This window comes from Babylonia areolata, chromosome 20 (assembly GCF_041734735.1).
Source record: "Babylonia areolata isolate BAREFJ2019XMU chromosome 20, ASM4173473v1, whole genome shotgun sequence".
NCBI classification, from domain to species: domain Eukaryota; kingdom Metazoa; phylum Mollusca; class Gastropoda; order Neogastropoda; family Buccinidae; genus Babylonia; species Babylonia areolata.
Window position 1 is genome coordinate 39268181 of NC_134895.1, and position 25818 is coordinate 39293998.

General features: G+C 39.8%; 2 protein-coding genes across 2 annotated transcripts; both read right to left on the bottom strand.

Moving 5' to 3' along the window:
- Position 1: 1 nt before the first annotated feature.
- On the bottom strand, positions 2–25425 carry LOC143295495 (uncharacterized). The gene is made up of 9 exons (XM_076607219.1): positions 25306–25425; positions 22267–23098; positions 20930–21079; positions 19072–19201; positions 16442–16559; positions 14706–14803; positions 13684–13949; positions 11800–11965; positions 2–5772 (listed from the first exon to the last, which is right to left on the bottom strand). Exons 2-9 carry the CDS (start codon positions 23068–23070, stop codon positions 5723–5725), a joined length of 1782 nt encoding a protein of 593 aa, XP_076463334.1. The 5' UTR covers positions 23071–23098; positions 25306–25425; the 3' UTR covers positions 2–5722.
- Positions 5791–11746, bottom strand: LOC143295496 (uncharacterized). Its single transcript, XM_076607220.1, has 2 exons — positions 6308–11746; positions 5791–6125 (listed from the first exon to the last, which is right to left on the bottom strand). Exon 1 carries the CDS (start codon positions 9481–9483, stop codon positions 8203–8205), a length of 1281 nt encoding a protein of 426 aa, XP_076463335.1. The 5' UTR covers positions 9484–11746; the 3' UTR covers positions 5791–6125; positions 6308–8202.
- Positions 25426–25818: the final 393 nt, after the last annotated feature.

The following is a 25818-nucleotide window of genomic DNA, read 5'->3' on the forward strand; positions in this document are numbered from 1 at the left end:
ATTCAAATAAATTGCACACCACCAAACCTCACATTTATTTTCTGCTTCAAACAAAGCTTCCATGACACCCGGTCTTATTTTCCTTTTCCTTTTTTTTTTTTAAACTTAAAATTCTTGTTTTCTGTCCTGAATTAAAAAGAAAAAGACCTACCTTTACTTATATAATTTTTTATATATATATATATATATAGAGAGAGAGAGAGATGGATAGATAGAAAGAAATGCACAAATTAAATAAAAAAAAAGATTATTAGAAAATATAACTAATGTTGAGAAACATTTTGAGAAACGCATGCCATACTAAACGTTCTTTGAAAACAATGAAAGTGGACTTGTAATATCATCAAATACTAGGTACATAAAAACAAGACAGAATACACCAAAATAACACTGCATTCAACCACTTGCATGTAAATAATATCTAAATTCATACGCATGAACTGTACTGATATTAGGAAAATGTTAAGGTAACACTCTGGACTGCCAATTTCTTTCAAACTTTTCTTAACTTTGAACACACAGTTTACGCCAGTGTTTAAACAATCTTAAATTTTACTATATACAATATTTTACATGTTGTGAACAGTTCGATGTAACTTGGTTACTTTTACACAAATACAGTATATTTGTATACATCTCAATCATCAACAGAGATAAACAGCACTTCGTGCACTTTTCACTTACTGGCCGACAGAGGTAAACAGTATTTTTGTGTACACTTAACATGCTGGTCAACAAATGAACAGCAGGTTTGTGTACACTTACTGGTCAACAAATAGAGATAAACAGTATGTTTGTGTACACTTCACATGCTGGTCAACAGAGATGAACAGTATGTTTGTGTACACTTAACATGCTGGTCAATAGAGATGAACAGCAGGTTTGTGTACACTTACTGGTCAACAAATAGAAACAGTATGTTTGTGTACACTTCACATGCTGGTCAACAGAGATAAACAGCAGGTTTGTGTACACTTACTGGTCAACAAATAGAAACAGTATGTTTGTGTACACTTCACATGCTGGTCAACAGAGATAAACAGCAGGTTTGAGTACATTTAACTTACTGGTCAACACAGATAAATGGTATGTGTACACTTCACATGTTGGTCAACAGAGATAAACAGCAGGTTTGAGTACATTTAACTTACTGGTCAACAGACCGAGATAAACAGCATGTCTGTGTACACTTCACTGGCGCTATACCACCACTCTGAAACACAATGACTTCCCAAGTCTGCCAAAACAAACAAACAACAAAATCAAGTAATAGATTCCTGAACTGGACGTGATGAATGAAAAAGTTTGTTTATAAAACAAATTCCACCATTCAGTGTCAAATTATGTGCGTATCTGCACAAACAAATAAATGATATCTCTTCAACTGAAGTTGTTTACAACCCAAACCATCCAAGAAGGCTGCTTTAGGACTTCGAAAAACAAAAAGTCAAATGTTAAAAAGAATGAGCAAAAGGACAATTTCTCAGATGCCATTCATGGCACATTCCATCACGTGAGATGGGCAACCACACAGAAAGACATTTAAATTAAAAAGAAAAAAAACCGAAGACACCATCATCTAATTCAGCACCTACAAATTCGCGTAGGGGTGGGTTAAAAAGAATGAATAAAAAAAAAAAAGAAGTAAAAAAAAACAACAACAAAAAACAAACAAACAAAAAAACCCAAACAAATTCAGATAAAAGATCATATCAAAAGAAAGTCCATACTGGCAAATAACAAATAGAGTGGGTGCGAATAAGACCACATAATAGGCAGTTAGGTACTTGCAAAAGCTCCAGTTCACCACAGAAGCCTAGGCCATTTATATGCTATTATCTTGCATGCACTTTTTTCAAACACCTGCCTGAAGCAGCATGTTTGTACTTTCAATCTGAAAATATCACAATCTGTAATGTAACAGAAAACTGTACACCCAAATATACACATTGTAAGCCTGTACTTTACAGTCCCATCTAAAAAAAAAACCCAATGAAACTTTAAAATCTAATGGAATACAATCTATACTTTCTATCTAATCTGATGACATACAATCTATACGTTCTATCTAATCTAATGAAATACAATCTATACTTTCTATCTAAAGATACCCATAAAATCTAATGAAAAGCAGTCTGTGCTTCATCTAAAATTACCCATAGAATCTAATGGAAGGCAGTCTATGCTTTTAATTTAATAATACCCTCTAATCGGAGACAATCCATGCTTTTCATCTAAAAATGCCCTTAAAATCTAATGGAAAGCATGTTTTCCATATAAAAATACCTGCCTTCCACGCTTTACAGTCTCATCTAAAAATATCATTAAACTCATATGCAGAGAATATCTTTTTGAAAACAAAACATTGCAGGTATTTAACGCAAGTGTATGGTTTCCATTGGAACACTTTGCCATTCTAATTATGACACATGTAAGAGGCTTTAGAGCACATCTTCAAGGAACCGAATGTTAACATCCAAAAATAACAAAACGCATCAGGATAATTGTGTTACAAGCCTGTAATAAGGCAACATCAATCAATCACAAAAACAAAACAAAATAAAAAAAACAAAAAAAACACACACACATACACAAACAACAACAACAACACAAGACCTCTTTCAGAATCCAACATTATCCATAAACAAGGTGTGTGTGTGTGTGTGTGTGTGTGTACTACAAGCATGTGCTGTACCATTCAGTTTCCTCGAACTCAATACAAGATCTTCTTTTCCTGATTCAGAATGTACATACTGATCTACTTTTAACAAAGCCAGTGAGATGCTGGTGATATTCTTTATTCAACATATTTGAACAGTGATTCACACAAATATAAAATAAAGACTTCTCAAAAGGCACTGGAAAGTGGAGATGGCACACACATATACACTCACAGACATTTCCACATACTGTCCCCACAAAAACTGTCTTACAACTGTACACGAATAGCACAATTATTGAGCAGAAACATTTTGTGTTTCGTTGGTTTCAAAATATATTTACATAAACAAATGAACACAGAAAAAAGCTAATTAAAAGTAAAAAAAAAAAAAGAATGATTTCCTAATCACAACAGTTCTCGTCCCATCCTCGCAATGTGGTAAGATGATTAAAGCATTGCTGGCATTTATGTTTGGAGAAGGGACTCAAAACATTAGAAACTTTTTGTGAAAAAAACAACAACAAACAAACAAAAACCTCTCCAAAAATAAAGACCAATTCAGTAACTGTGGATGAACAGAGACTCTCTTCTGTGAGTTTCTCTCCCTTGTATCAAAACCAGAAAAAGAACATGACAACAAGAAGGCACTCCACTCCTTCCGTCATATGATACGATCAGGGCACTTTTTGCCCCTTGGCTTTTCTAGCCCAAGTCAATAAATGTTGCATCTGTTCATGCTAAATGGACCAGATAATCACCGAGCACTTTCACTACACCTAAAACTACGACTGAAGTAATTCAAGATGATGACACGGACTTTGAACAGCTCCTGTATGAATTGTACTGATATACAACTCGTGTAAGTGTATGAACTGTACTACTGGCAATCTGTTGAGACTAAGTAATAACAAAGAGGAAAACACAATAGAGAATGGAATAAGGATTATGCAAGTGCTATTTACATACATACATGACTAGCAATCAAAGAATCTTTTTTTTTTATTTTGTATTCAAACCTTTTATTTTTCTCCTCTTCCACACACAGATGTATACTGTAGAGTTGGTCCCCTCTTACCTCAGTTTCAATTACACTGAAAAGTAGAGTATTGTTGAAATATTTCCAAGGCGGTCAGAAGCACTCAAAAATAGCATGCAGCAAAGATTTTGAGACTAAGTAATAACAGAGAGGAAAACATAATAAACAATGGAATAAGGATTATGCATGTGCTATTTACATACATACATGACCAGCAATAAAAGAATCTTTTTTTTGTATTCAAACCTTTTATTTTTCTCCTCTTCCACACACAGATGTATACTGTAAGAGATGGTCCCCTCTTATCCCAGTTTCAATTACGCTGAAAAGTAGAGTATTGTTGAAATATTTCCAAGGCGGTCAGAAGCACTCAAAAATAGCATGCAGCAAAGATTTTGAGACCAAACATACAATACCGCTGTACAGATGATCATACTGTGACAAACGTTTTGACATGAATGAAAGACTTATACAGAAAACATGACTGGTTGATTCTGACAGTCATCTGATTAAAAACACTGCATTAGTGTACCCATTCTGTCACTATATAATCAGAACACAATGGAATAAACTGATACAAAATATACTGTTCTAAAAGAATTAAGTCTGTTAATCTCCTCAGTTCAGTTTCTTTCTTCTTTTTTTTTTTTTTTTTTTTTTTGCTTTGCTACAATCCAGCCGACCACACATGGCCATATCAGGGCTGAAACACTGTAAATACTGGGCCTGTGGAACACACAGACACACACACAGAGTGCACCTTCAAGAAATGAAAATAAGTCACAATTACAGTCAAACTCATGCACATAAACCTAGGACATCCCTCTGACATTGAGCATTCTATCAGTTTTTCATGAGAAGATTAAAAAAAAAAAAAAAAAAAAATTCGATAACTTGAACATAACAATCATACACAACAAACAAAATTAAACATAAGAGTACAATTATATACAACAAATCATACATATACTACATATCATACATAACAGCATGCAAAAAAAACAAAAACAAAAAAAGAACACATTTCCAACAAGCACCTTAGTCATCCTAGGCACAAAAGAGAATATAACACAGTAAGAGTGCCTTATTATCAAGTTCCACCCCCAAAGACAAAAAAATATCAAGGCTTCCAGGAAAAAATACTGGTGAATCAACTAGCAAGGAAGAATTTAACTCTCTCCATACGAACGGCGAAAGAGACGACGTCAACAGCGTTTCACCCAAGTTACCATCATCAAAATATTGCAAGCGGAAGGCTCTTATACTGAAGAGGTGAATGTTGAGAAAGAATACCACAATTCTGAAGACGGAATCTAAATGTTGGGTCATTCAGACACCCACTGGACATCCGAAGGGTCTGTGTAGAGGAGAAGAGAAGACTGGCCGTACTGAGTGAGTTAATGAAAAGATATGACAGAAAGCTAAGGGAAAAGCCAGACACAAAGGGAGCAACAGAAAAGAGTATATTCCCAGCACAGAATTTCCAGACAGTGCGCATACTATCCGTAGCAAAAGAGCCCCCGGCATCCCCACAATGGTTCAGTTCAACATACAGACACAAAATCCAGTAAATGGCAGTGTCTGAACGCCAACACGTAACAATGCTCAAAACAATTTTGAGTATCTGTGATGCTTATCATTTTTGAGATCAAAGGAATCAATCTTTGGCAACGAGTAAAATCAAATCAGAACATTGCTACAATGTACAATAACAACATATCAACTATCATTCTGTATTAGTCTGATGATTACTTATATTCATCACCAAAACGATATGGTAACAACTGCACCTGCTTTGTGCAAAACTCTCGTAGCAATAATGCTAATCAACAGTGCAGAGTTTCCGGGGCAACTGTCTCAACGAAAGCTGCACAGCACAGCACAGCAGTTTTGGTGATGAGAAAACCTGCAGTCCTCGGCATTATGCATCTTATCAAAACATCCCTGCTGTCAAGAGGGACAGATGTGATCTTCTCGTTTATTGTGTTGTTTTTTTTTTTCAGACCAGGGAGTTAGTCTTTTCTTCAGCTGATGTCTTGGTCAAACTCTATGGCAGGCTGCTGGTGCACGGGACCTGCGCACACAAACACTTCATTTGATTAACGCAGCTGGAAACACACACGCACACACACACATGTGACGGGGTGGTAAGGTGGTGTTGGAGAAGGTGAAGATAGGTAGAAGAGAGCTGCAGCCAGGCAAGGTAGACTCGGGAAGGCAGTGCGCTGGTTTTCTTCTTTTATTCTTTCATTCTTCCAGGCCAGGAGAGTTCTCTCCCTTTGTCTGGCACTCGCTCACTCCTTATATTCTGTTCCGCCGAACCGCAAAGCCAGCGCCGCGAAGCAACTCACGAAACCGGCCCTCCGCGAGCCTTGAGGGGCCAAGCTTGTGTTTGTTTGACCAATTTTAGCGGCTTCTGACTTTCGGCTCGGGGAACTAACATAGACATATTATATATCACACAAAACTACAAGAGACAAGCATTTTCTTAAGCTAAACCATTTTCTACAAAATTAATGTAGTTAAAAACTGTAAACAAAAAGAGTCACTGAATGAACGAGCTTTTAACGAGTTCATGTATCATTTTTGTACATTACAACAATTAATACGTCGCGATATGTAATATAATTGCAACAGTTAAGTAACTGAACATTCTGAATTTCCAACTATATAAAAATCATCTATAAAATCTGCTTCTAGAGTAAAGATTTTTTATGTAAAAATTCAAGAGAAAACTCAGCGGATAGCTCCCGTGTCGGCACCGCTTGCGGTGCTTTTGGCACTTGTGATCGACAATGAAATACTTCGTTTAAACCAACTACAACACAATTATACATGCATGATACTAATCAGATTGATAACAGAAATGCAAACATCGGCAAGACACGATATAAAAATGTGTAGGTATTGTAAAAACGTATTTTGCTCAAATCGGCACTGACGAATTCCAATGGCTTGAAGAAGAGATAGTTTTGTGGCGCCGAAATGCCGTCAGACATTTCGTACCATCGCATGCCTATAACTTAGGTGTACACGGAAAGCAGTACACGAGAAGAAGGCTTAATCATTTACATTTTAATGCACATTCTAAATTCCACGGTAACTATATCGATTTATAGAAAACGAAGGTATTTTGTATGTTTCAACTGAGTGGATTTCGAAGATCGCGCCAAAACTCATTCACATAAATATTAGTTTTAAAAAGTTATAGGCTTTCTGGCCAAATGATATCATTACAGTTGAGAAGTATGATCGTTCTGAAGTTCCATAACACAAAACTATAATCTCATCTATAAGGAAGTGTTTATAATTTAACAAATTGATGAAAATCATCATACGGTTCCCTGTAAAGGGAGATAACTTGTGACCGATTTACAACTTCCTTGGTAACCTTCGGCGAGTCACAAAAATCGTCTGCTAAGCTGGCCCAACGAAGATCGTAGCCAACCCGGCTACATCCCCCCCTACTCAGTTACAACCAGCGTCCTCGCTGGCACTTTTCATGACTACATAAAAGGGGGCCTAAATCATGCACTAATACATCCATTCAAACCAACGAACACACAAAACATTAAGTGCAAATCCCAAGACACTGAGTTCCAAAAATCGGAAAAAATCCATTAAAATCTCAAACAATAATCAGTAACCCTCGAGGAACGTTATCTTGAGCGTGAACCCTCAGAGTCAGATTTTCACAAAATGTATAACCCACGTCAGGGCAAAACGGTTTGCCCACACTGAATTCTTAAAGGGGCATCATTTTAAATGTAGCCCTTAAAGTTCAGTATGTGTTTAAAATGCACACGGCAATCCAGTGGGTAGACTCTAGTCAAATGCTCTTGAGGGGCGTTATTTAAAATGCAAACCCCCAAAGCCAAAACCAGTACAGGTTATAAGGGGAGCTGTTGTATTAACAGTGTTCCCAATATAACAAAATAAGCCCCAACAATGTTAATTGTCTGAAATGTATATCGGCATGTTATACACTGACTGTGGGAAAATAGTTGTATAAACATATAATTCCTTTTCATCAGCTTCACATCCGTATTGACTAGAGAGAACCTGAAACAAAATTCCTCAGGATGAAGTACCTGAAGCGCGGGCCCAACGAAGACTAGAAAGGAGTTGTCATTTTTTAACAAACGTTTCCTTTGAGTCATTTTTTCTCTGTCTGTCTCTTCTTTTTGACCAACTCATTAGCACCAATAAAACATATTTGCAATTCAGTGGACAATTTCAACAATACAATTTGATGCAATTATCAACCAAAAATGAGTGAGCATTCAACAGCTTTGCTTGGGGGAAAAATCAATCTTTGATCAAACAAAATGAGTGAGCATTCAACAGCTTTGCTTGGGGGAAAAAGTCAATCTTTGAAAAATTTCAACTGCTCAATGACAAAAAAAACAAACAAAAAAACAAGAGAACAATCAGTCCCACACATTGTCCATCATTAACCTATCTTGTCTCCTCAAATTTCAAGTGAGACAGCAACTAAGCAAAGTCACTGACCAACGTAAGGAACACCAGATGTGTACCATGTTACTGGCTTCGTCGTCAGGCGTAGAGATCGCCTAGGGGTGGGAGCTGGTGGTAGTGGAGGCGGCTCTGGTGCTGCCTGCAGGGCTGATGTCCTGGGCCCTGGCATGGGACTGAACAGGCACACCCCACTGTCAGTGTCAGTGTCAGTATCAGAGTCTGACACTTTGTTGACATGGCAGGACCGTTGGGACAGGTCAGTCGGCGTGACAGCAGGTGGTGGTCGTTGGCTGCCTCTCAGCTGTGTGAGGTTGAGTACAGGTGAAGGTGACACCTGTGGGATCACAGCATCAGGTGTGGTGCTGTGGCGCTTCCGTCTGCGTCGGCGTCTCCTGCGTCGCTGGTTTGGAGCTGGAGCAGCTGGCAATGACCCAGATTGCCCAGTGTGTTTGGTGACAACACACTGGTTGTTGACTGCCATTGGAGTCTGGTGGTCAGCTTTCTGTCGCCTGGCATTCTTCATATAGCGCTGCTTGTGCCGACACTGGTCTTCAGTGTGGCCAGACCGCTGACACCAGACACAGTGTGGAGGGTCTGGGGCCCGGTCAGCAGCACAGCGGCGAGGATGATGTGCTGGTCCTGGAGGATGTGGGCGGTGTGCTGGCATGGGGAACTGCTGCTGCTGTTGTCGCAAACTGTTGACTTCAGCCGTCAATGTAGCCAGCTGGGCCTGTAGGCAGGCAACAGTGGCGTTGTGACTGTCGCCAGCGTCGCTGTCCTCCCTCAGCCATCGCTGGGCCTCCTTCTTCGCCGCCTCGAAGGTGGTGTCAGGGTGGTCTCTGATGAAGCGCCTGACATCGCGCCTGAGTGCAGCTGGCTGAAGACCTCTGGCGAAGGCGTCGCGGAGAATGGTCGCTGGCACCTGCATCATCCCATCTTCAGCCTTGTTGACCTTGGTCCAGAGGTACCGAAGATGGGACGCGTACACTGTAATCGTCTCCTTGGACTGCTGCTGCCTAGTGAAGAAGGCAGTGGCAAGGTCTGTGGTGTCACGCTGCTCTCCCCAGTTCTCCTCGAGTAGTGTTAGGATTTTGGCTGGCGTGTCCACTTCTGTCGCCGGCAGCCTGACAATCTGCTGGCGAGCTCTGCCTGCAAGGGCTGAGATCAGCCAGAGAGAGGCTGTCGCGTCATCCAGGGGCTGCAGATGGAGGATCATACGGGCCTCCCAGATGAAGTCATCAACTTCCCTGCCGGTTTCCTCACCAGAGAATGTCGGGAGTTTGGGCAGGAAGTTGGATTGGGCCATGTTGATGGGTGACGTTACTCAGTCTGCGTGGACTTGAAGTACCTGCTGCACTCTCTTCTCTCTGTCTTCTCCTAATCCTGCTCGCAGCGCCAGTTGTGACGGGGTGGTAAGGTGGTGTTGGAGAAGGTGAAGACAGGTAGAAGAGAGCTGCAGCCAGGCAAGGTAGACTCGGGAAGGCAGTGCGCTGGTTTTCTTCTTTTATTCTTTCATTCTTCCAGGCCAGGAGAGTTCTCTCCCTTTGTCTGGCACTCGCTCACTCCTTATATTCTGTTCCGCCGAACCGCAAAGCCAGCGCCGCGAAGCAACTCACGAAACCGGCCCTCCGCGAGCCTTGAGGGGCCAAGCTTGTGTTTGTTTGACCAATTTTAGCGGCTTCTGACTTTCGGCTCGGGGAACTAACATAGACATATTATATATCACACAAAACTACAAGAGACGAGCATTTTCTTAAGCTAAACCATTTTCTACAAAATTAATGTAGTTAAAAACTGTAAACAAAAAGAGTCACTGAATGAACGAGCTTTTAACGAGTTCATGTATCATTTTTGTACATTACAACAATTAATACGTCGCGATATGTAATATAATTGCAACAGTTAAGTAACTGAACATTCTGAATTTCCAACTATATAAAAATCATCTATAAAATCTGCTTCTAGAGTAAAGATTTTTTATGTAAAAATTCAAGAGAAAACTCAGCGGATAGCTCCCGTGTCGGCACCGCTTGCGGTGCTTTTGGCACTTGTGATCGACAATGAAATACTTCGTTTAAACCAACTACAACACAATTATACATGCACGATACTAATCAGATTGATAACAGAAATGCAAACATCGGCAAGACACGATATAAAAATGTGTAGGTATTGTAAAAACGTATTTTGCTCAAATCGGCACTGACGAATTCCAATGGCTTGAAGAAGAGATAGTTTTGTGGCGCCGAAATGCCGTCAGACATTTCGTACCATCGCATGCCTATAACTTAGGTGTACACGGAAAGCAGTACACGAGAAGAAGGCTTAATCATTTACATTTTAATGCACATTCTAAATTCCACGGTAACTATATCGATTTATAGAAAACGAAGGTATTTTGTATGTTTCAACTGAGTGGATTTCGAAGATCGCGCCAAAACTCATTCACATAAATATTAGTTTTAAAAAGTTATAGGCTTTCTGGCCAAATGATATCATTACAGTTGAGAAGTATGATCGTTCTGAAGTTCCATAACACAAAACTATAATCTCATCTATAAGGAAGTGTTTATAATTTAACAAATTGATGAAAATCATCATACGGTTCCCTGTAAAGGGAGATAACTTGTGACCGATTTACAACTTCCTTGGTAACCTTCGGCGAGTCACAAAAATCGTCTGCTAAGCTGGCCCAACGAAGATCGTAGCCAACCCGGCTACACACAGAAGGCTGAAAGAAATCAGAATGCAAAGATATCAGACCGATGTTCACACAGAAAATGCAAAGAAATCATATTCACAAGAAATTGCAAAGAAATCAGACACAGAAAATGCACGCAAATCAGACACATGGCTTTTTTTCTCGCCCCACCCCTTGTCAAATTATATATTTTTCTGTCACACAACTTGCACTTCATGGCTTCAGGTTTTACCATTCATACAACCTTTTTATGACAGCAGAGTAAACACTGTGGAGTAAAATCATGCTTTCAGCGAGTGTAAAAAGCAGAACTTTCAAGTGTTCCTTTAAAAATGGCACCTGCCTAAAGAACACCTGGACAATATGTATATTATGGCACATGTGAAAAGACACTAAATGTCCTTCTCTTTTATTCATATGCTGCAACTTCCACGTTCACTTGTATATACATGGGTGGTCTTTTATGTGTATGACAGTTTTTACCCTGCCATGTAGGCAGCCATACTCTGTTTTTGGGGGTGTGCATGCTGGGTATGTTCTTGTTTCCATAATCCACCAAACGCTGACATGGATTACAGGGTCTTAACGTGCGTATTTGATCCTCTGCTTGAATATACACACGAAGGGAGTTTGGGCACAAGCAGGTCTGCACATATGTTTACCTGGGAGATCGGAAAAACCTCCACCCTTCACCCAACAGGCGCCGTTACCGAGATTCGAACCTGGGACCCTCAGATTGAAAAGTCTGACACTTTAACCACTCGGCTATTGTGCCCATCAAAAGACACTTAATGAATGTACTACTGTACTAATACTACTACTGCTACTACACCCATGCACACAGAAGGAAAGACAAAGAGACAGCTAGACACAACCGTAAAACAAGGAAGAATTTAAGAGGAGACACAATCAAACAGTTACCTCTGATGATGTGGAGAGCAATGTGAACGTGCTTTTCTTCAATGTTGTTTGGATTTGTCAGGTACTTCAAGACGTCAAGCAATGCCTTCTTGTCAGGGTTGTCTGTGTCCTTGTCCATCTCCTTCCCCAGGTGGAGGTCAAGGATTTCGTGACCTTCGTCTTTCAACTGGCAAGGTTGGAACAACAATGACAATTAACCATCAACATCATAATCACCTGCATGGCATGCTTACAATAAAATTTAATTCACCATTACATTTATCTGGCAAGATGTCAACAACATACATTAATCATTCATCACGATAATGGTGACAGTGATGACAGTGATAATAATCATTACTGTATCAATGTGAGCACTTTTTTCCTAGTTGGATCAAAGCACACAGCATGCAAAAATGTCTAATCATCATCACATTCATCTGGCAAGCTGTCAACAATGTCCATTAATCATCCATCACGATAATGGTGACGGTGATGACAGTTATAATAATCATTACTGTATCAATGTGAACACTTTTTTTTTTCAGTTGGTTCAAAGCACACAGAAAATCAAGAGAAGTCACACTGAACATCAGAATAAAACACACTGAATAAGCACAAAAGACGTTATGCATCTATATAAAACACACTTCATCAATGATAAACACAGCACACATGGGACAAACAAAAACACAACGCACATCAAAACAAGACATGCTGAAAACTATGCCTCAAAATCACATGGTAAATTGTAGGTAGCACCGCCACTATACGTTCCATTATATGTCAATTCCTCTGGACTGATTATTACCACAAAATATATGGGAGGATGAAGAAGGAAGCATCTGTAAAAGATCTCTGACCACCTTTTCAAATCAATGTGAGTTGCCTCATCTTACTACAGGTGAAACAAATATTCACTCCCTTTTGGCAGAGGTGAAGGGAGGGAGTGCTTGGATGGGAACTGAGGTCATAACTCAAAACAAAAACTACCGTAAAGTTCAGTCTATAAGCCGCGACCTTTTACCCCGGCTTCAACCTCTGTGGCTTATACAATGATGCGGCTTATTTGAGGATTTTAACGATCCCGGGAGTGTCACGTTCTCGTCTGTTCTTAAGCTGCCCTTCAACTCACCAAAATCATGATTTCTGTCCATGAATTTTTGGATAAGCTTCAGGACAGTGTGCTAACTGTTCACATTTTATAAATCAAATCCCCACACATTAAAGCCTTCAGATCAGCATTCAGTTCTACTCTGCTCAAGCGTACACCCTCATCATGCCGAAAATGTGACGTAATGTCTATGATGCAGCCTTCAAATTGAAGACGATCGACCTAGCAGACGACAGTGCAAGCGGCGAACCAGCAGCGACCTCCACTTTGCGTTCATGTTCATGATGTGAAAATGAGGCTGAAGTCAGTGACTAGATGGCGGAGGAAACTGTGCTGGTTCTCTTCAACTCGGACACTGAAGGCGAAGATTTCAGTGGATTCAGTGAGCAGGATGACGTTGAATAAATGTGAATATCCCTAAATTATGGATCTTATTTTCGTTGTGTTTATTTTTTATTTTTTTGTGGCACTAGCAGTATTTTCGCTTGCTTTTCTTTGTGTTGTCCCGGCTTGTGTTTATTTCATAACCTACAGTATTGACAGCTTTTCTGTAGTATCATGTGTTCTGGTACCGGAAATAAGTGCGGCTTATAAGCCAGTGCGGCTTATATATGCATGAAGTTCAATTTTTTCCAAAATTTAGTGGGTGCGGCTTATATACCAGTGCGCTCAATAGTCTGAACTTTACGGTATATAAATCCACACACACAAACACACATGCAGAGGACACGCCACGCCACCACCATAAAACAGAACCAAACAGCCCCCGGCAACTGTGTGAGTGTACATACATGCTTCAGGAAAGCTGCCCTGCATGCTGAGCAGTAAGTCCCGACTGAGGTCTTGCGGCACAAATGGCACTTGTTTTGGATTTCCCTCATCTTCTGGCTCCACACCCCCCGGCCCTGCTTCTCCAGACCGCTACGTTCCGAGGGGATCAGGAAGAAGATGATGACGCAGGCCACAGCCCACAGATCGGCGGTCTTCAGCACCGGGTCATACCGTTCCAGGTTCAGCAGCTTATCGTACCAGGGAGGTAAGTACGTCAAAGTGTAACCTGCACAGAAAGGCTCAACACATGAAGTACTGATAAATGACCCTCTCTCACTGTTCAAGAATTTTGTGACCTTCGTCTTTCAACTGGCAAGGTTGTAGCAACAGTGATAAGGGCTTATTTGTGCATGTTATTCTTTCTTTCTTCTTTTTTTTTTTTTCCTGAGTGTATGTTTTTGAAGGACAAAGAGTTCAACAGCTGCCAGTACGCAAGCTGACATGGAAAAAACTGAAGCCTCACTGGCTCAACATTCTGTGCCCTGTCTTTATTGGAAGCTAAAGTTTTCTGCACTTGTCTACTGCTGACTATTTCACGCACCTCCGTCTTCAGTTTAAGTACGGGTTTGTTATTCTTTTAATACTCAAGCACTCACTTTCGTGCAAGGCCACTATTTCAAGTCCAAAACTGGGAAAATAAATTAGTGACATACTGTTAATTTTATTGATTCAATGATTAACACCAACAGAAAATAAAGTCAGAAAATCTGCAAAGTGATATTTTTGCTTCATATCTATAAGCTGAATCAGTCTGCATTTTTATGTTCATATAAAACAAACAAACAAACACAAATTACCCAGATAACCCATGAATCAAAACGATAGTCTGTATGGAGACATGACAAATCCTCAATATACTTTACAAAGATACAAAATCTTTACTATTGCTTTTTCATGCATCTTTCAGCAAAAAGAAAAAAACAGTTTAAAAATATTCACTACACACACACACACACTCACACACACACACACACACACTCACCTTTAGTGTTGAAAGGGTACATGGGAAGTTTGGCTGACTCAAAGTCGATCAAAACCAGTGACTCTGGCCTGGACGGATCCCTCACCATGAGATTTCGTCTGAAACACCAGTGACAGTGGTTAGAGAGACAATCACAAGGACACTGTCATGACATCTTAACACCAGTAATAGTGGTTAGAGACACTGTCACATCACAAGGACACTGACATGACATCTTAACACCAGTAACAGTGGTTAGAGACACTGTCACATCACAAGGACACTGACATGGCATCTTAACACCAGTGGCAATGGTTAGAGAGACAATCACATCATACAAGGACACTGTAATGATATCTTAACACCAGTAACAGTGGTTAGAGACACTGTCACATCACATGGACACTGACATGACATCTTAACACCAGTGACAATGGTTAGAGAGACAATCACATCATACAAGGACACTGACATGACATCTTAACACCAGTGACAGTGATTAGAGAGACAATCACAAGGACACTGTCATGACATCTTAACACCAGTACAGTGGTTAGAGACACTGTCACATCACAAGGACACTGACATGACATCTTAACACCAGTGACAATGGTTAGAGAGACAATCACATCATACAAGGACACTGTAATGACATCTTAACACCTGTAACAGTGGTTAGAGAGACTGTCACATCACAAGGACACTGTCAAGATGTCTTAACACCAGTCACAGTGATTAGAGAGACAATCACATCATACAAGGACACTGACATGACATCTTAACACCAGTCACAGTGATTAGAGAGACAATCACACGGACACAGTCAAGATATCTTAACACCAGTGAGAATGGTTAGAGAGACAATCACATCATACAAGGACACTGTAATGACATCTTAACACCTGTAACAGTGGTTAGAGAGACTGTCACATAACAAGGACACTGTCAAGATGTCTTAACACCAGTCACAGTGATTAGAGAGACAATCACATCATACAAGGACACTGTAATGGCATCTTAACACCAGTCACAGTGATTAGAGAGACAATCACATCATACAAAGGCACTGTCAGGATGTCTGAACACCAGTGACTGGTTAGAGAGACTGCCACATCAGAAGGACACTGTGAAGATGTCTTAACACCAGTCACAGTGATTAGAGAGACGATCACATCACAAGGACACTGTCATGACGTCGTAACACCAGTAACAGTGGTTAGAGCGGTGACAGTAATTAGAGAGACGATCACATCACAAGGACACTGTCAGGACATCTTAACACCTGTGACAGTGGTTAGAGAGACGATCACATCACAAGGACACTGTCAGGACATCTTAACACCCGTGACAGTGATCAGAGAGACAATCACATCACAAGTACGGTGACAGTGGTTAGAGAGATGACTACTAGTTATTGGTTTTTCTTTTCACTGAAGTATGGATGCTTTGTTGGCATAACGAGGTTAAGGACAATACTGATTTCTTCTCTCTCTCTCTCTCTCCTGCTGTCTCAAAGACATCAAGTGTATGCAAAGTTGTCAACTCTCTTTCTCTCTGTATATATGCGTGCGTGTGCATGTGCGCGTGTGTGTGTTGTGTGTGGACGTGCACATGTGTGTACATGTATATGTGAGTGTGTGTGTGTGTGTGTGTGTGTGTGTGTGTGTGTGTGTGTGTAAGAAAAAAAACAAAAACAAACCCCCCCCCCCAAAAAAAAACCATTTCTGCAGCATTACCAAGATGCGGTAGGGACTCACAGTTTGATGTCGAAGTGCACCAGGTCATGGGAGTGCAGGTAGTGCACAGCAGACAATAGAACCTCTGCAAACTTCCGGATCTCTGCCAAGTTCCAGTTGGTCTGCATCAGAGTGCCGCCTGAACACAACCAGAAAACAATCTGCCAGAGGTGCAGCATGGATTGTATTGTACTGCACATCACTTTTTGTCGTGACAGGTTTCACTGTGTGAATTTCAGGCTGGACAAAATAATCTGCCAGAGGTGCAATATATATTGTATTGCACTGTACTGTGTCACTTTTGGCCACAACAGATTCCTCTGTGTGAATTTCAGGCTGCTCTCCTCGGGGAAAGTGTGTCGCAACTGTGAGAGTGCCCCCCCCCCTCCTCCTTTTTTTTTTTGTGCCTGCAATACAAGTGTATTTGTTTACCTATCAAAGTGGATCTATTTTTTACTAAATGTTTGCCAGGAACAACCTTTTCTTTTTCTTTTTTTTTTTAGCAAAGGGTTCTTTTACATGCGCAAAGTGCATGCTAGACATGGGTCCTTGGTATTTCAGTCTCATCCAAATGATTAACATTAAGACCACCACTTTCGTGGAGTGGGAGAAAATGCTGCAGAGTGTGGGATTCGATCCAGTTTCTTTTGCTTCCTAGACGGGGCCATGTTACCACTAGGCCACCACTCCACATATATGTCGGGGGGGGGTGGGGGTGGGGGGGGGGGGGTGGCATGAATGTTACTTCATGGCCGGTCAAGCATTCAATCAGTTTCTGGGCTGGACAATTCCATCCACACATCTGGAGTGCAGTGTTTGCTTTAAGGTGCAAGTCTGTGCTTTCCCCCATACATGATGGAGTGGAGTGATGGTGCAGAGGTAAGGTGTCCACCTAGGAAGCGAGCGAATCTGAGTGCGCTGGTTCGAATCACGGCTCAGCCGCCGACATTTTCTACCCCTCCACTAGACCTTGAGTGGTGGTCTGGATGCTAGTCATTCGGACGAGATGATAAACCGAGGTCCTGTGTGCAGCATGTAAAAGATCCCACTGCAACAAAAGGGTTCTTCCTGGCAAAATTCTGTAGAAAAATCCACTTCAATAGGAAAAAACAAATAAAACTGCATGCAGGAAAAAAAGAAAAAGAAAAAAAGGGTGACCCGGTAGTGTAGCGACGCGCTCTCCCTGGGGAGAGCAGCCCGAATTTCACACAGAGAAATCTGTTGTGATAAAAAGAGAAATATAAATACAAATGATGATCGTTCTACTTTCTGTTTGGTGGTGGTATTTCTATAGCCTCTTGACTAAAGCTGTACAATTTCCACTGGTCTGATTCGAGCTGTTGTCAAAGAGTGTCAAGGATGGCAGGCCAGATATCTCCTCCATGCTACAAAGTTCCTTCTCAAAAAAAGGTAGCCTAGTGGCTTTGGTGACATTTTGGAAAAAAACAAACCAAAAGTAAAAAAAAAAAACCCAAAAAAACCCAAGAGAGAAACAGCCGATAAAACAAGGTGTATAGTAGCGTTATTTAACTTATTTGTGCATCTATATTCACTTCATTTCTTTACTTACTGTTTATGAATGTTATTTGATGCAAATGATAATCTGGGTCATCAGCTGTCATGTTAAAATCGAAGAGCAACGTTGCGAGCACAGTATAAGCTATAAGCTTGCTGATGCTCCTTTGCCTTTGTTTGCATTGTAATCATGTGTACTGTTGAACAATGAAAGATTATTCAAACCGAAACAAGATGTTCAAACCAAACAGAACACTCAACTGCTGAGTGGTGGCACAGTATATAAACTTTGAAGAAAGCGATACCAGACAGGACATGGTGGTAAATTGTTGTGCATAGGCTGGATTACCCCCACCCCCTTTTCCCTCTCCCCTACCACCTGCCCCTCCTCCACACACACACACACACCCCATCCCCCCCCTCTCTCTCCTGCACCCCCTTCCCTCCCTCACTAGCATTTTAAAAAGCTGACAACCTGAGCTCTCCAGCAAAGCCTGCACTGACATCCAATGCTAGGAATGCAGATGATAACACCTCCTCATATCACTGGTAACCAAAGGGCAAGGGACTGTTCCACCTAGTGATGCCATTTTGTGATCATGTGCATGTGGCTGTATGAAGTGTTGCGAACAAGAACCTGGATTGCCTCGCTCGAAAATGGTTCTGTCCGCATGGCTGTTATCTGCCCTTGTAAAGAGGGCAGTGGGTGACGAGATGACTTCCACTGCATGGGCTTGTTGTGGCTGAGCTTTCATCAGCACATGACAACTGAACTGATACTGCTGACAGCCTGCTATCTATCGAAAGGAGCGCACATGTTTTATCCATTGCAACAACAATGGCATCAATGCATTTCAGTAACGACATCACTGCACTCATGATGCAAATTCAGCAAGCATGAGCCAAGTACCCCAACTTAATTACTTCCTCACATTTTAAGGCAAGTCTGAGAACTTCTAATCCACTTGTTAATAGTTTCCATCTTTTTATTTTTTTAGTTTTCATTCCTTCTCCATACCCTTGTTATCATCATCACTGCCATCCTCTTCTTTGTTAACTTTCATCTTTACCTTCATTTATCTGTTTTCAAAATTTCTAATAAAATGAGAGTGGGAGACATCATGAAAGATCTGTACCTTCAATGTATTCTTCAAAGAAACTGATAGTTTCCTCCTCCTTGTAGACACCATATATCTGCGGAAGAAAATCTTGATTGTGTTGCGTTAAAAATTCAATGCCGACAAGCCGTTGGTTGTTTTTCATGATCTGGAACACACACACACACACCACACACACAAATTAAAAAAAGAAAAAAAAAGAAGAGAAAAAGTAAGACATTATTACACTTCTCATGGCAGTAAAGGAATTTAATAACAATGAAAGTTTTGCTTACAAAAAGAGAATAAGAGTCATCATTATAATTGTCATGGCAGTAATGAAAATAAATGACGATGAAAAATAGCTTATAAAACAATGGGGGACATCATTATACTTTCCATGGCAGAAAATAAAATAAATGACGATGAAGAATAGCTTATAAAACGAGAATGGGGGACATCATTATACTTTCCATGGCAGAAAATAAAATAAATGACGATGAAGAATAGCTTATAAAACGAGAATGGGGGACATCAGTATACTTTCCATGGCAGAAAATAAAATAAATGACGATGAAGAATAGCTTATAAAATGAGAATGGGGGACATCATTATACTTTCCATGGCAAAAAATAAAATAAATGACGATGAAGAACAGCTTATAAAATGAGAATGGGGGACATCATTATACTTTCCATGGCAAAAAATAAAATAAATGACGATGAAAAATAGCTTATAAAACAAGAATGGGGGACATCATTATACTTTCCATGGCAAAAAATAAAATAAATGACGATGAAGAACAGCTTATAAAATGAGAATGGGGGACATCATTATACTTTCCATGGCAAAAAATAAAATAAATGACGATGAAAAATAGCTTATAAAACAAGAATGGGGGACATCATTATACTTTCCATGGCAGAAAATAAAATAAATGACGATGAAAAATAGCTTATAAAACAAGAATGGGGGACATCATTATACTTTCCATGGCAAAAAATAAAATAAATGACAATGAAGAATAGCTTATAAAACAATGGGGGACATCATTACACTTTCCATGGCAAAAAATAAAATAAATGACGATGAAGAATAGCTTATAAAATGAGAATGGGGGACATCATTATACTTTCCATGGCAGAAAATAAAATAAATGACGATGAAGAATAGCTTATAAAATGAGAATGGGAGACATCATTACACTTTCCATGGCAGAAAATAAAATAAATGACAATGAAGAATAGCTTATAAAACAATGGGGGACATCATTATACTTTCCATGGCAGAAAATAAAATAAATGACAATGAAGAATAGCTTATAAAACAATGGGGGACATCATTACACTTTCCATGGCAAAAAATAAAATAAATGACGATGAAGAATAGCTTATAAAATGAGAATGGGGGACATCATTATACTTTCCATGGCAGAAAATAAAATAAATGACGATGAAGAATAGCTTATAAAATGAGAATGGGAGACATCATTACACTTTCCATGGCAGAAAATAAAATAAATGACAATGAAGAATAGCTTATAAAACAATGGGGGACATCATTATACTTTCCATGGCAGAAAATAAAATAAATGACAATGAAGAATAGCTTATAAAACAATGGGAGACATCATTATACTTTCCATGGCAGAAAATAAAATAAATGACAATGAAGAATAGCTTGTAAAACGAGAATGGGAGCAAAATAGACAACCGGACTGACAGTGAGAGGTAACTCACAGAGACAGAAATTACCACAAGGCTTTTTTTTTTTTTTTTTTTTAACTGTAATTACCCACCCTCCATTTTTTAAAATTTTTAACATGGACTAAAAAAACAAAACAAAAAAAACCCTGCATAATGATAAACACCAACTGATACGTTAAAAACAAACTGACCTTCTTCAGAACAAAGTGATGCTTAGTACGGGCGTCTCGGCAAATGAAGACGCCACAGTCATTTTCCAGCTTGTGAATTGTTTTAAGGATGTGAAACTCCTTGTGCGGTCGGTAGCACATCACTTTATCTACATGTGACGGCTTCAATTGCTGCACATAAAGCATAGGATAGACTTTAAGAGGCAAGGTTTCGTATAGACTTTAAGAGGGTCATTCCCCAAAACATGATTTTTTGTCTCTGTGTTTTCTGTCTCTTGTTTTGTTAGCTCATGTGTGTGTCAGTGTGTATGTGTGTGTGTACGCACGTGTGTGTATGTGTGAGTGCGTTTGCGTGCATATTTATGCACATGTGCATACGCATACATGCCAATGCATGTGTATGTGGTATTGTGTGTGTGTGTGTGTGTGTGTGTGTGTGTGTGTTTGAGCTTTTGCATGCATGTTTATGCATATGCATGCATGCCAATGCATGTGTATGTGGTACTGAATTATATTACATATAAGATCAGTGCATAATGAAATATTAAAAAACTAATGATCATGGATGAATGGATTCCACATGGGTTGGATTATCAAGAAAATACTTTCCTTCAGTCAGCATCAACACAGTAAAATTTAAGTTGAAAGATAAAAAAAAAAAAAAAGAAAAAAAAAAAAAAGAGAAAAAAAGTGCAATGTATATTGTATGCCAAGGTTACTGTGTCCAAAAATATTGGAACACCAATCTATCAAATACAATAACACCAAAAATATAGTAAAATTCACTCTCATCCAAGTTCTCCTGCTTATCATATTTGCTGGTAATCACACTGGCTTTTCAAAAGTTGTGAACTTGTGAGAATCCTAAAAGCACAATGATCTAAATCCTCACACACACACACACACCTGTTTAATTTGGATAAGCATCACATTGGCATTTAAAAGATAGTGAGCTTCATCCCAGAGGATGCTGTATGAAAACTGTTCTCTGTTTAACAATGCCTATCTTATAACACTATTTCCCCATCGTCAGTGTCACATATTCTGACCTCCCCTCCCTCCCACCATATCCTCCCTTCTCCAGTGACGATTGTCACTGTCACTGGCACAATTAAATTGCAAGTGGATGTCTGCACAAGTCAAAACCAGAATGTATGTATCTTGCAATTCACCACTTTCATCCAATATCCAACACAGAAGTAGAACTAGAAACCAGTGTTCCAATCACTGACAAAACGCAAAATTCTCTCAATGTATCTTTCTCCATGAACTATAAATTCTAAGTCTGCTTGAAGTGTAACTAAGAATGACAGACAACGTGTGCACACATTCAGGAACAACAATGGAAAATAACTTACGTCAAACACATAGAAACCAAAATCTCGCTCAGAGGACACTATCTTGTTCAGGAAGTCCTGCAGGTTTTGCTTTGACCCAAACAGAAATCCCCTCAGAGACTGGTTCAGCTGGCCGATAGTGAGCGCCACTTGCCTCAGGTTCACGTTCATGCCCAATTCTACTTCCTCAGCTGCTGCATTGTCACTGTCAGGCCTGCTGTTGTCGCTGGTTGAAGAGCTAGCCTGGGCATCTGAAGAACTGGTGCATTGTGCGCTGGGCATAATGAACTCCAGATTAGGTACATTGGGAATCCAGGGTAATGAACTGCTTCCTGAACTTTCATCTGTCTTCTTTTCACTGCTGTCTATTGGTGGTTGTGAATCGGAAAATATGGATTGGGTTTCCGCAGTCTGTGAAAATACCTCCTCACAAGAGGAGTTTTCTTGCTGTGACCTTTCTTCTAAAGTCTCAACAACAGTGGCAGGCAGTGAAGATAGCTTTGTTTCTTCAAAAACACGGCCATGCTCGATCCCATTTGCCTCATTGATAAACTCCCTGCTGGCAGCTGGTGACGTCCCATGCAGCTGAAATCCCTGATATGATTCTTCTGACACGATTTCTCCATCATCGTATCCTTGATGCCAGTTGGCTAAAGCATGTGATTCGTTGAGCGGGCATGAAGCACCAGCATCCTCCTTTCCTGCTTGGAACTGGAAGCGTGCGGTGGTACCCTGAGGCTGGGGGGACATCACAGTCAACCTCTGCAGGGCTGCTGTCACCTCCGTATAGGCCTTGCGTCCCTTCAACACTTCTTGGCCAGCCATGGTTTTGGCTGCTGACTCACCAGACTATCTGAAAGACGGACACATTTCATATCACCATATCCACAGCAGCAATCAGGACTCTGGCTGCTGATTCATCAAATTATATGAAATAGACATGGTCCCTATTATCATAAAGACAGCAGCAATCAATGCATCATGATTCTGACTCCTGATTCACCAGACTACCTGAAATACAGACATGGTTCATATTATCATGAAGACAGTAGCAATCAGTGAGTCATGATTCTGGCTCCTGATTCACCAGATTATCTCAAATACAGACATGGTTCATATTATCATAAGAACGTAGCAGTTTACCACAACTGAAGTGGTCTGATGGCTGTGACATGTGCTTCTCAATGACATTCTGCAACAAGCGGAAATGATAAAATAGTACTGTTTATGAAGTGAGCTTAGTGATCATAAATTGACTGGTTTGATTCAATGAATTCTAAGAGTTTAAAAACTTTGAGTAAATGAACAAAAATGAAACAAACAAAACAGTTTTAAAACTTTTGATTTTATGACAAAAATGAACAAATCAAAGATGTATAAAGATATGTACACATATATCTTTCAAACCAGTCATTTGATCCACAGAGGTGCTGACTATAATCCTGTAAGGCTTTATTTTATTTCTTAACATAATTTTTTTTTTTTTTGGTGAAAAATAATTAACACAATTCAACTGCTTAAAAAAAGCTTGAGATAAAATGATGTACTTAAAAAAAAAAAGTATTTTGCCTGTATACTTGCACTTTTATGTAAAAAAAAAAAAAAATGTTTAGGAAATACGCATTTATTTTGTATAGGTTTTATTTAGTTGATCACTGATGTCATCAAAGTCAGACAGTAAAAAGTGACACTGAGTTAAAAAGAAAAAGAAAGAAAGAGCAGAATGAAAACATTGTTAAAAAATCACACACACACACACACACACACACACAGTGCACATGGTCACTTTGAGGTTGCGTCATGCACCATTTCTTACAATACCATTTTACAGTACTGGAATCTCCACCTAATTTGATCAAGTTTACTCCTAATCTTCATTCACCCAGAATCATAATACAGGACCAGGTACTCCGTTTTTGTTCAATTACTTGATTAAAAACAACAACAAAAAAACAAAATAAAAAAAACAAACAACAAAAAAAAACCCCAACAAAACCAATAATACACTTATCAACTATAATCAAGTTATGTACTATTGTTGTGAAAGATGAAGCTGTACTAGTGATGTGAAAAACAATGTTACTACGGACACACGCCCACTTGCACGTGCACACACATTTTCTAATGCATGTGCACACACATTTTCTAAGTTAAACTGAAAAAAAAAAAAAAAATTACTAAAAAGTGTTTATTTTAATGTGTTTCTATGTTACTGCTTTCTGAGGAAGTCCATCAGGGTGAAAATTTGAAGATAATTCAAGACGAATAAAAATTTTATGAGTGGACAGTGTGTATGAGCCGAGTTTTTATCATATATATACATGTGTGTGTGTGTGTGTGTGTGTACGTGTGCGCATGCGAGTGTGTGTAGATAAATTGTTTAGATAGGTAAGAGAGAGAGAGAGACTGAGAGAGACAGGCTGAGAAAGAGACAGAGACAGACAGAAAGAAAGAAAGGCAGACAGAGATACTGAGACTGAGAGAGAGAGACAGACAGAGAGAGACATAGAGACAGAGCTGCATCGACCATACAAAAACGTGCAGGAGCCGAAAGTCCAATTTCCCCTCAATATTTCGGTCTCTGGCCTTTCTAATGGGACTTTAATGGCAAATTATTTAGTACAATGGGTTCTAGTACAAATACCAGTCAACATTGACTGAGTCTGGCCGTGTGACTTGTCGGCCAATCTGGCAATTTTGTCTGCCTCCAATTAAGTTCTCAGCTTGATTATAGATCTATTTATTATCTATTCCATCTATTTACTATCTATCTATGCATCAAACTATCTATTATATCAAGTAATTTTCCTAATCCATTTCAACCTTGTGGTAGTATAAATCCCCAGATTTCCTACAAGCTTTGCCATAACTAATCTACAGTTACGACTGAATCCAGCTGTTGCCTATCTTTTGACATACCACTGACAACGTTCGATATGTTTTGTCCATCGCAACCGAGAATAACTTCGTCAAGTCCGTCAGCAAAACTCTTCAAAAAAAAGTTTTTATTTTCAAGCTGCTCGACTGAGATGAGACCGATAGAAATCATAAGAGACTTACCGGGAATCTATGGGTTCAGTTCAGTTTCGGCGTCGGACGTGTTGACTCTTCTATCTCAAACTACGCTTTTGGTAACTCGTGCAAGATGTCGGGAAGTTTTTGTCGTAGGGGCGGTCCGTGCACCGCCGTCAAGACGTCACTGTCTGCATGTCAACCCTCACGGTTCTACAGTGCGTTGAAACAAAAATTCATTACGCAGTGGGGTGTGTGTGTGTGTGTGTGTGTGTGTGTGTGTGTGTGTGCGCGCGCGCGAGTGTGTGCGTGTGAGCGCGTACGTATCTGATGACACATATAAATAATGACTAGAGAGATACTAGTTCACGGTCAGAGAGGATGGATGAATGGCTAGATGGATACGGTTGAATAAGACATAGTATGCAGCGATTAGATGTCAATATTAACTTGTTAGTGGATCCAGTTGATAAACTCCACTGAAGCCGGCGTTTTATTGGACAGTTGGAAAGCATCGATGATGGTCACTGCAAACTGACAAAAGCGGCTATTATTTCTGTC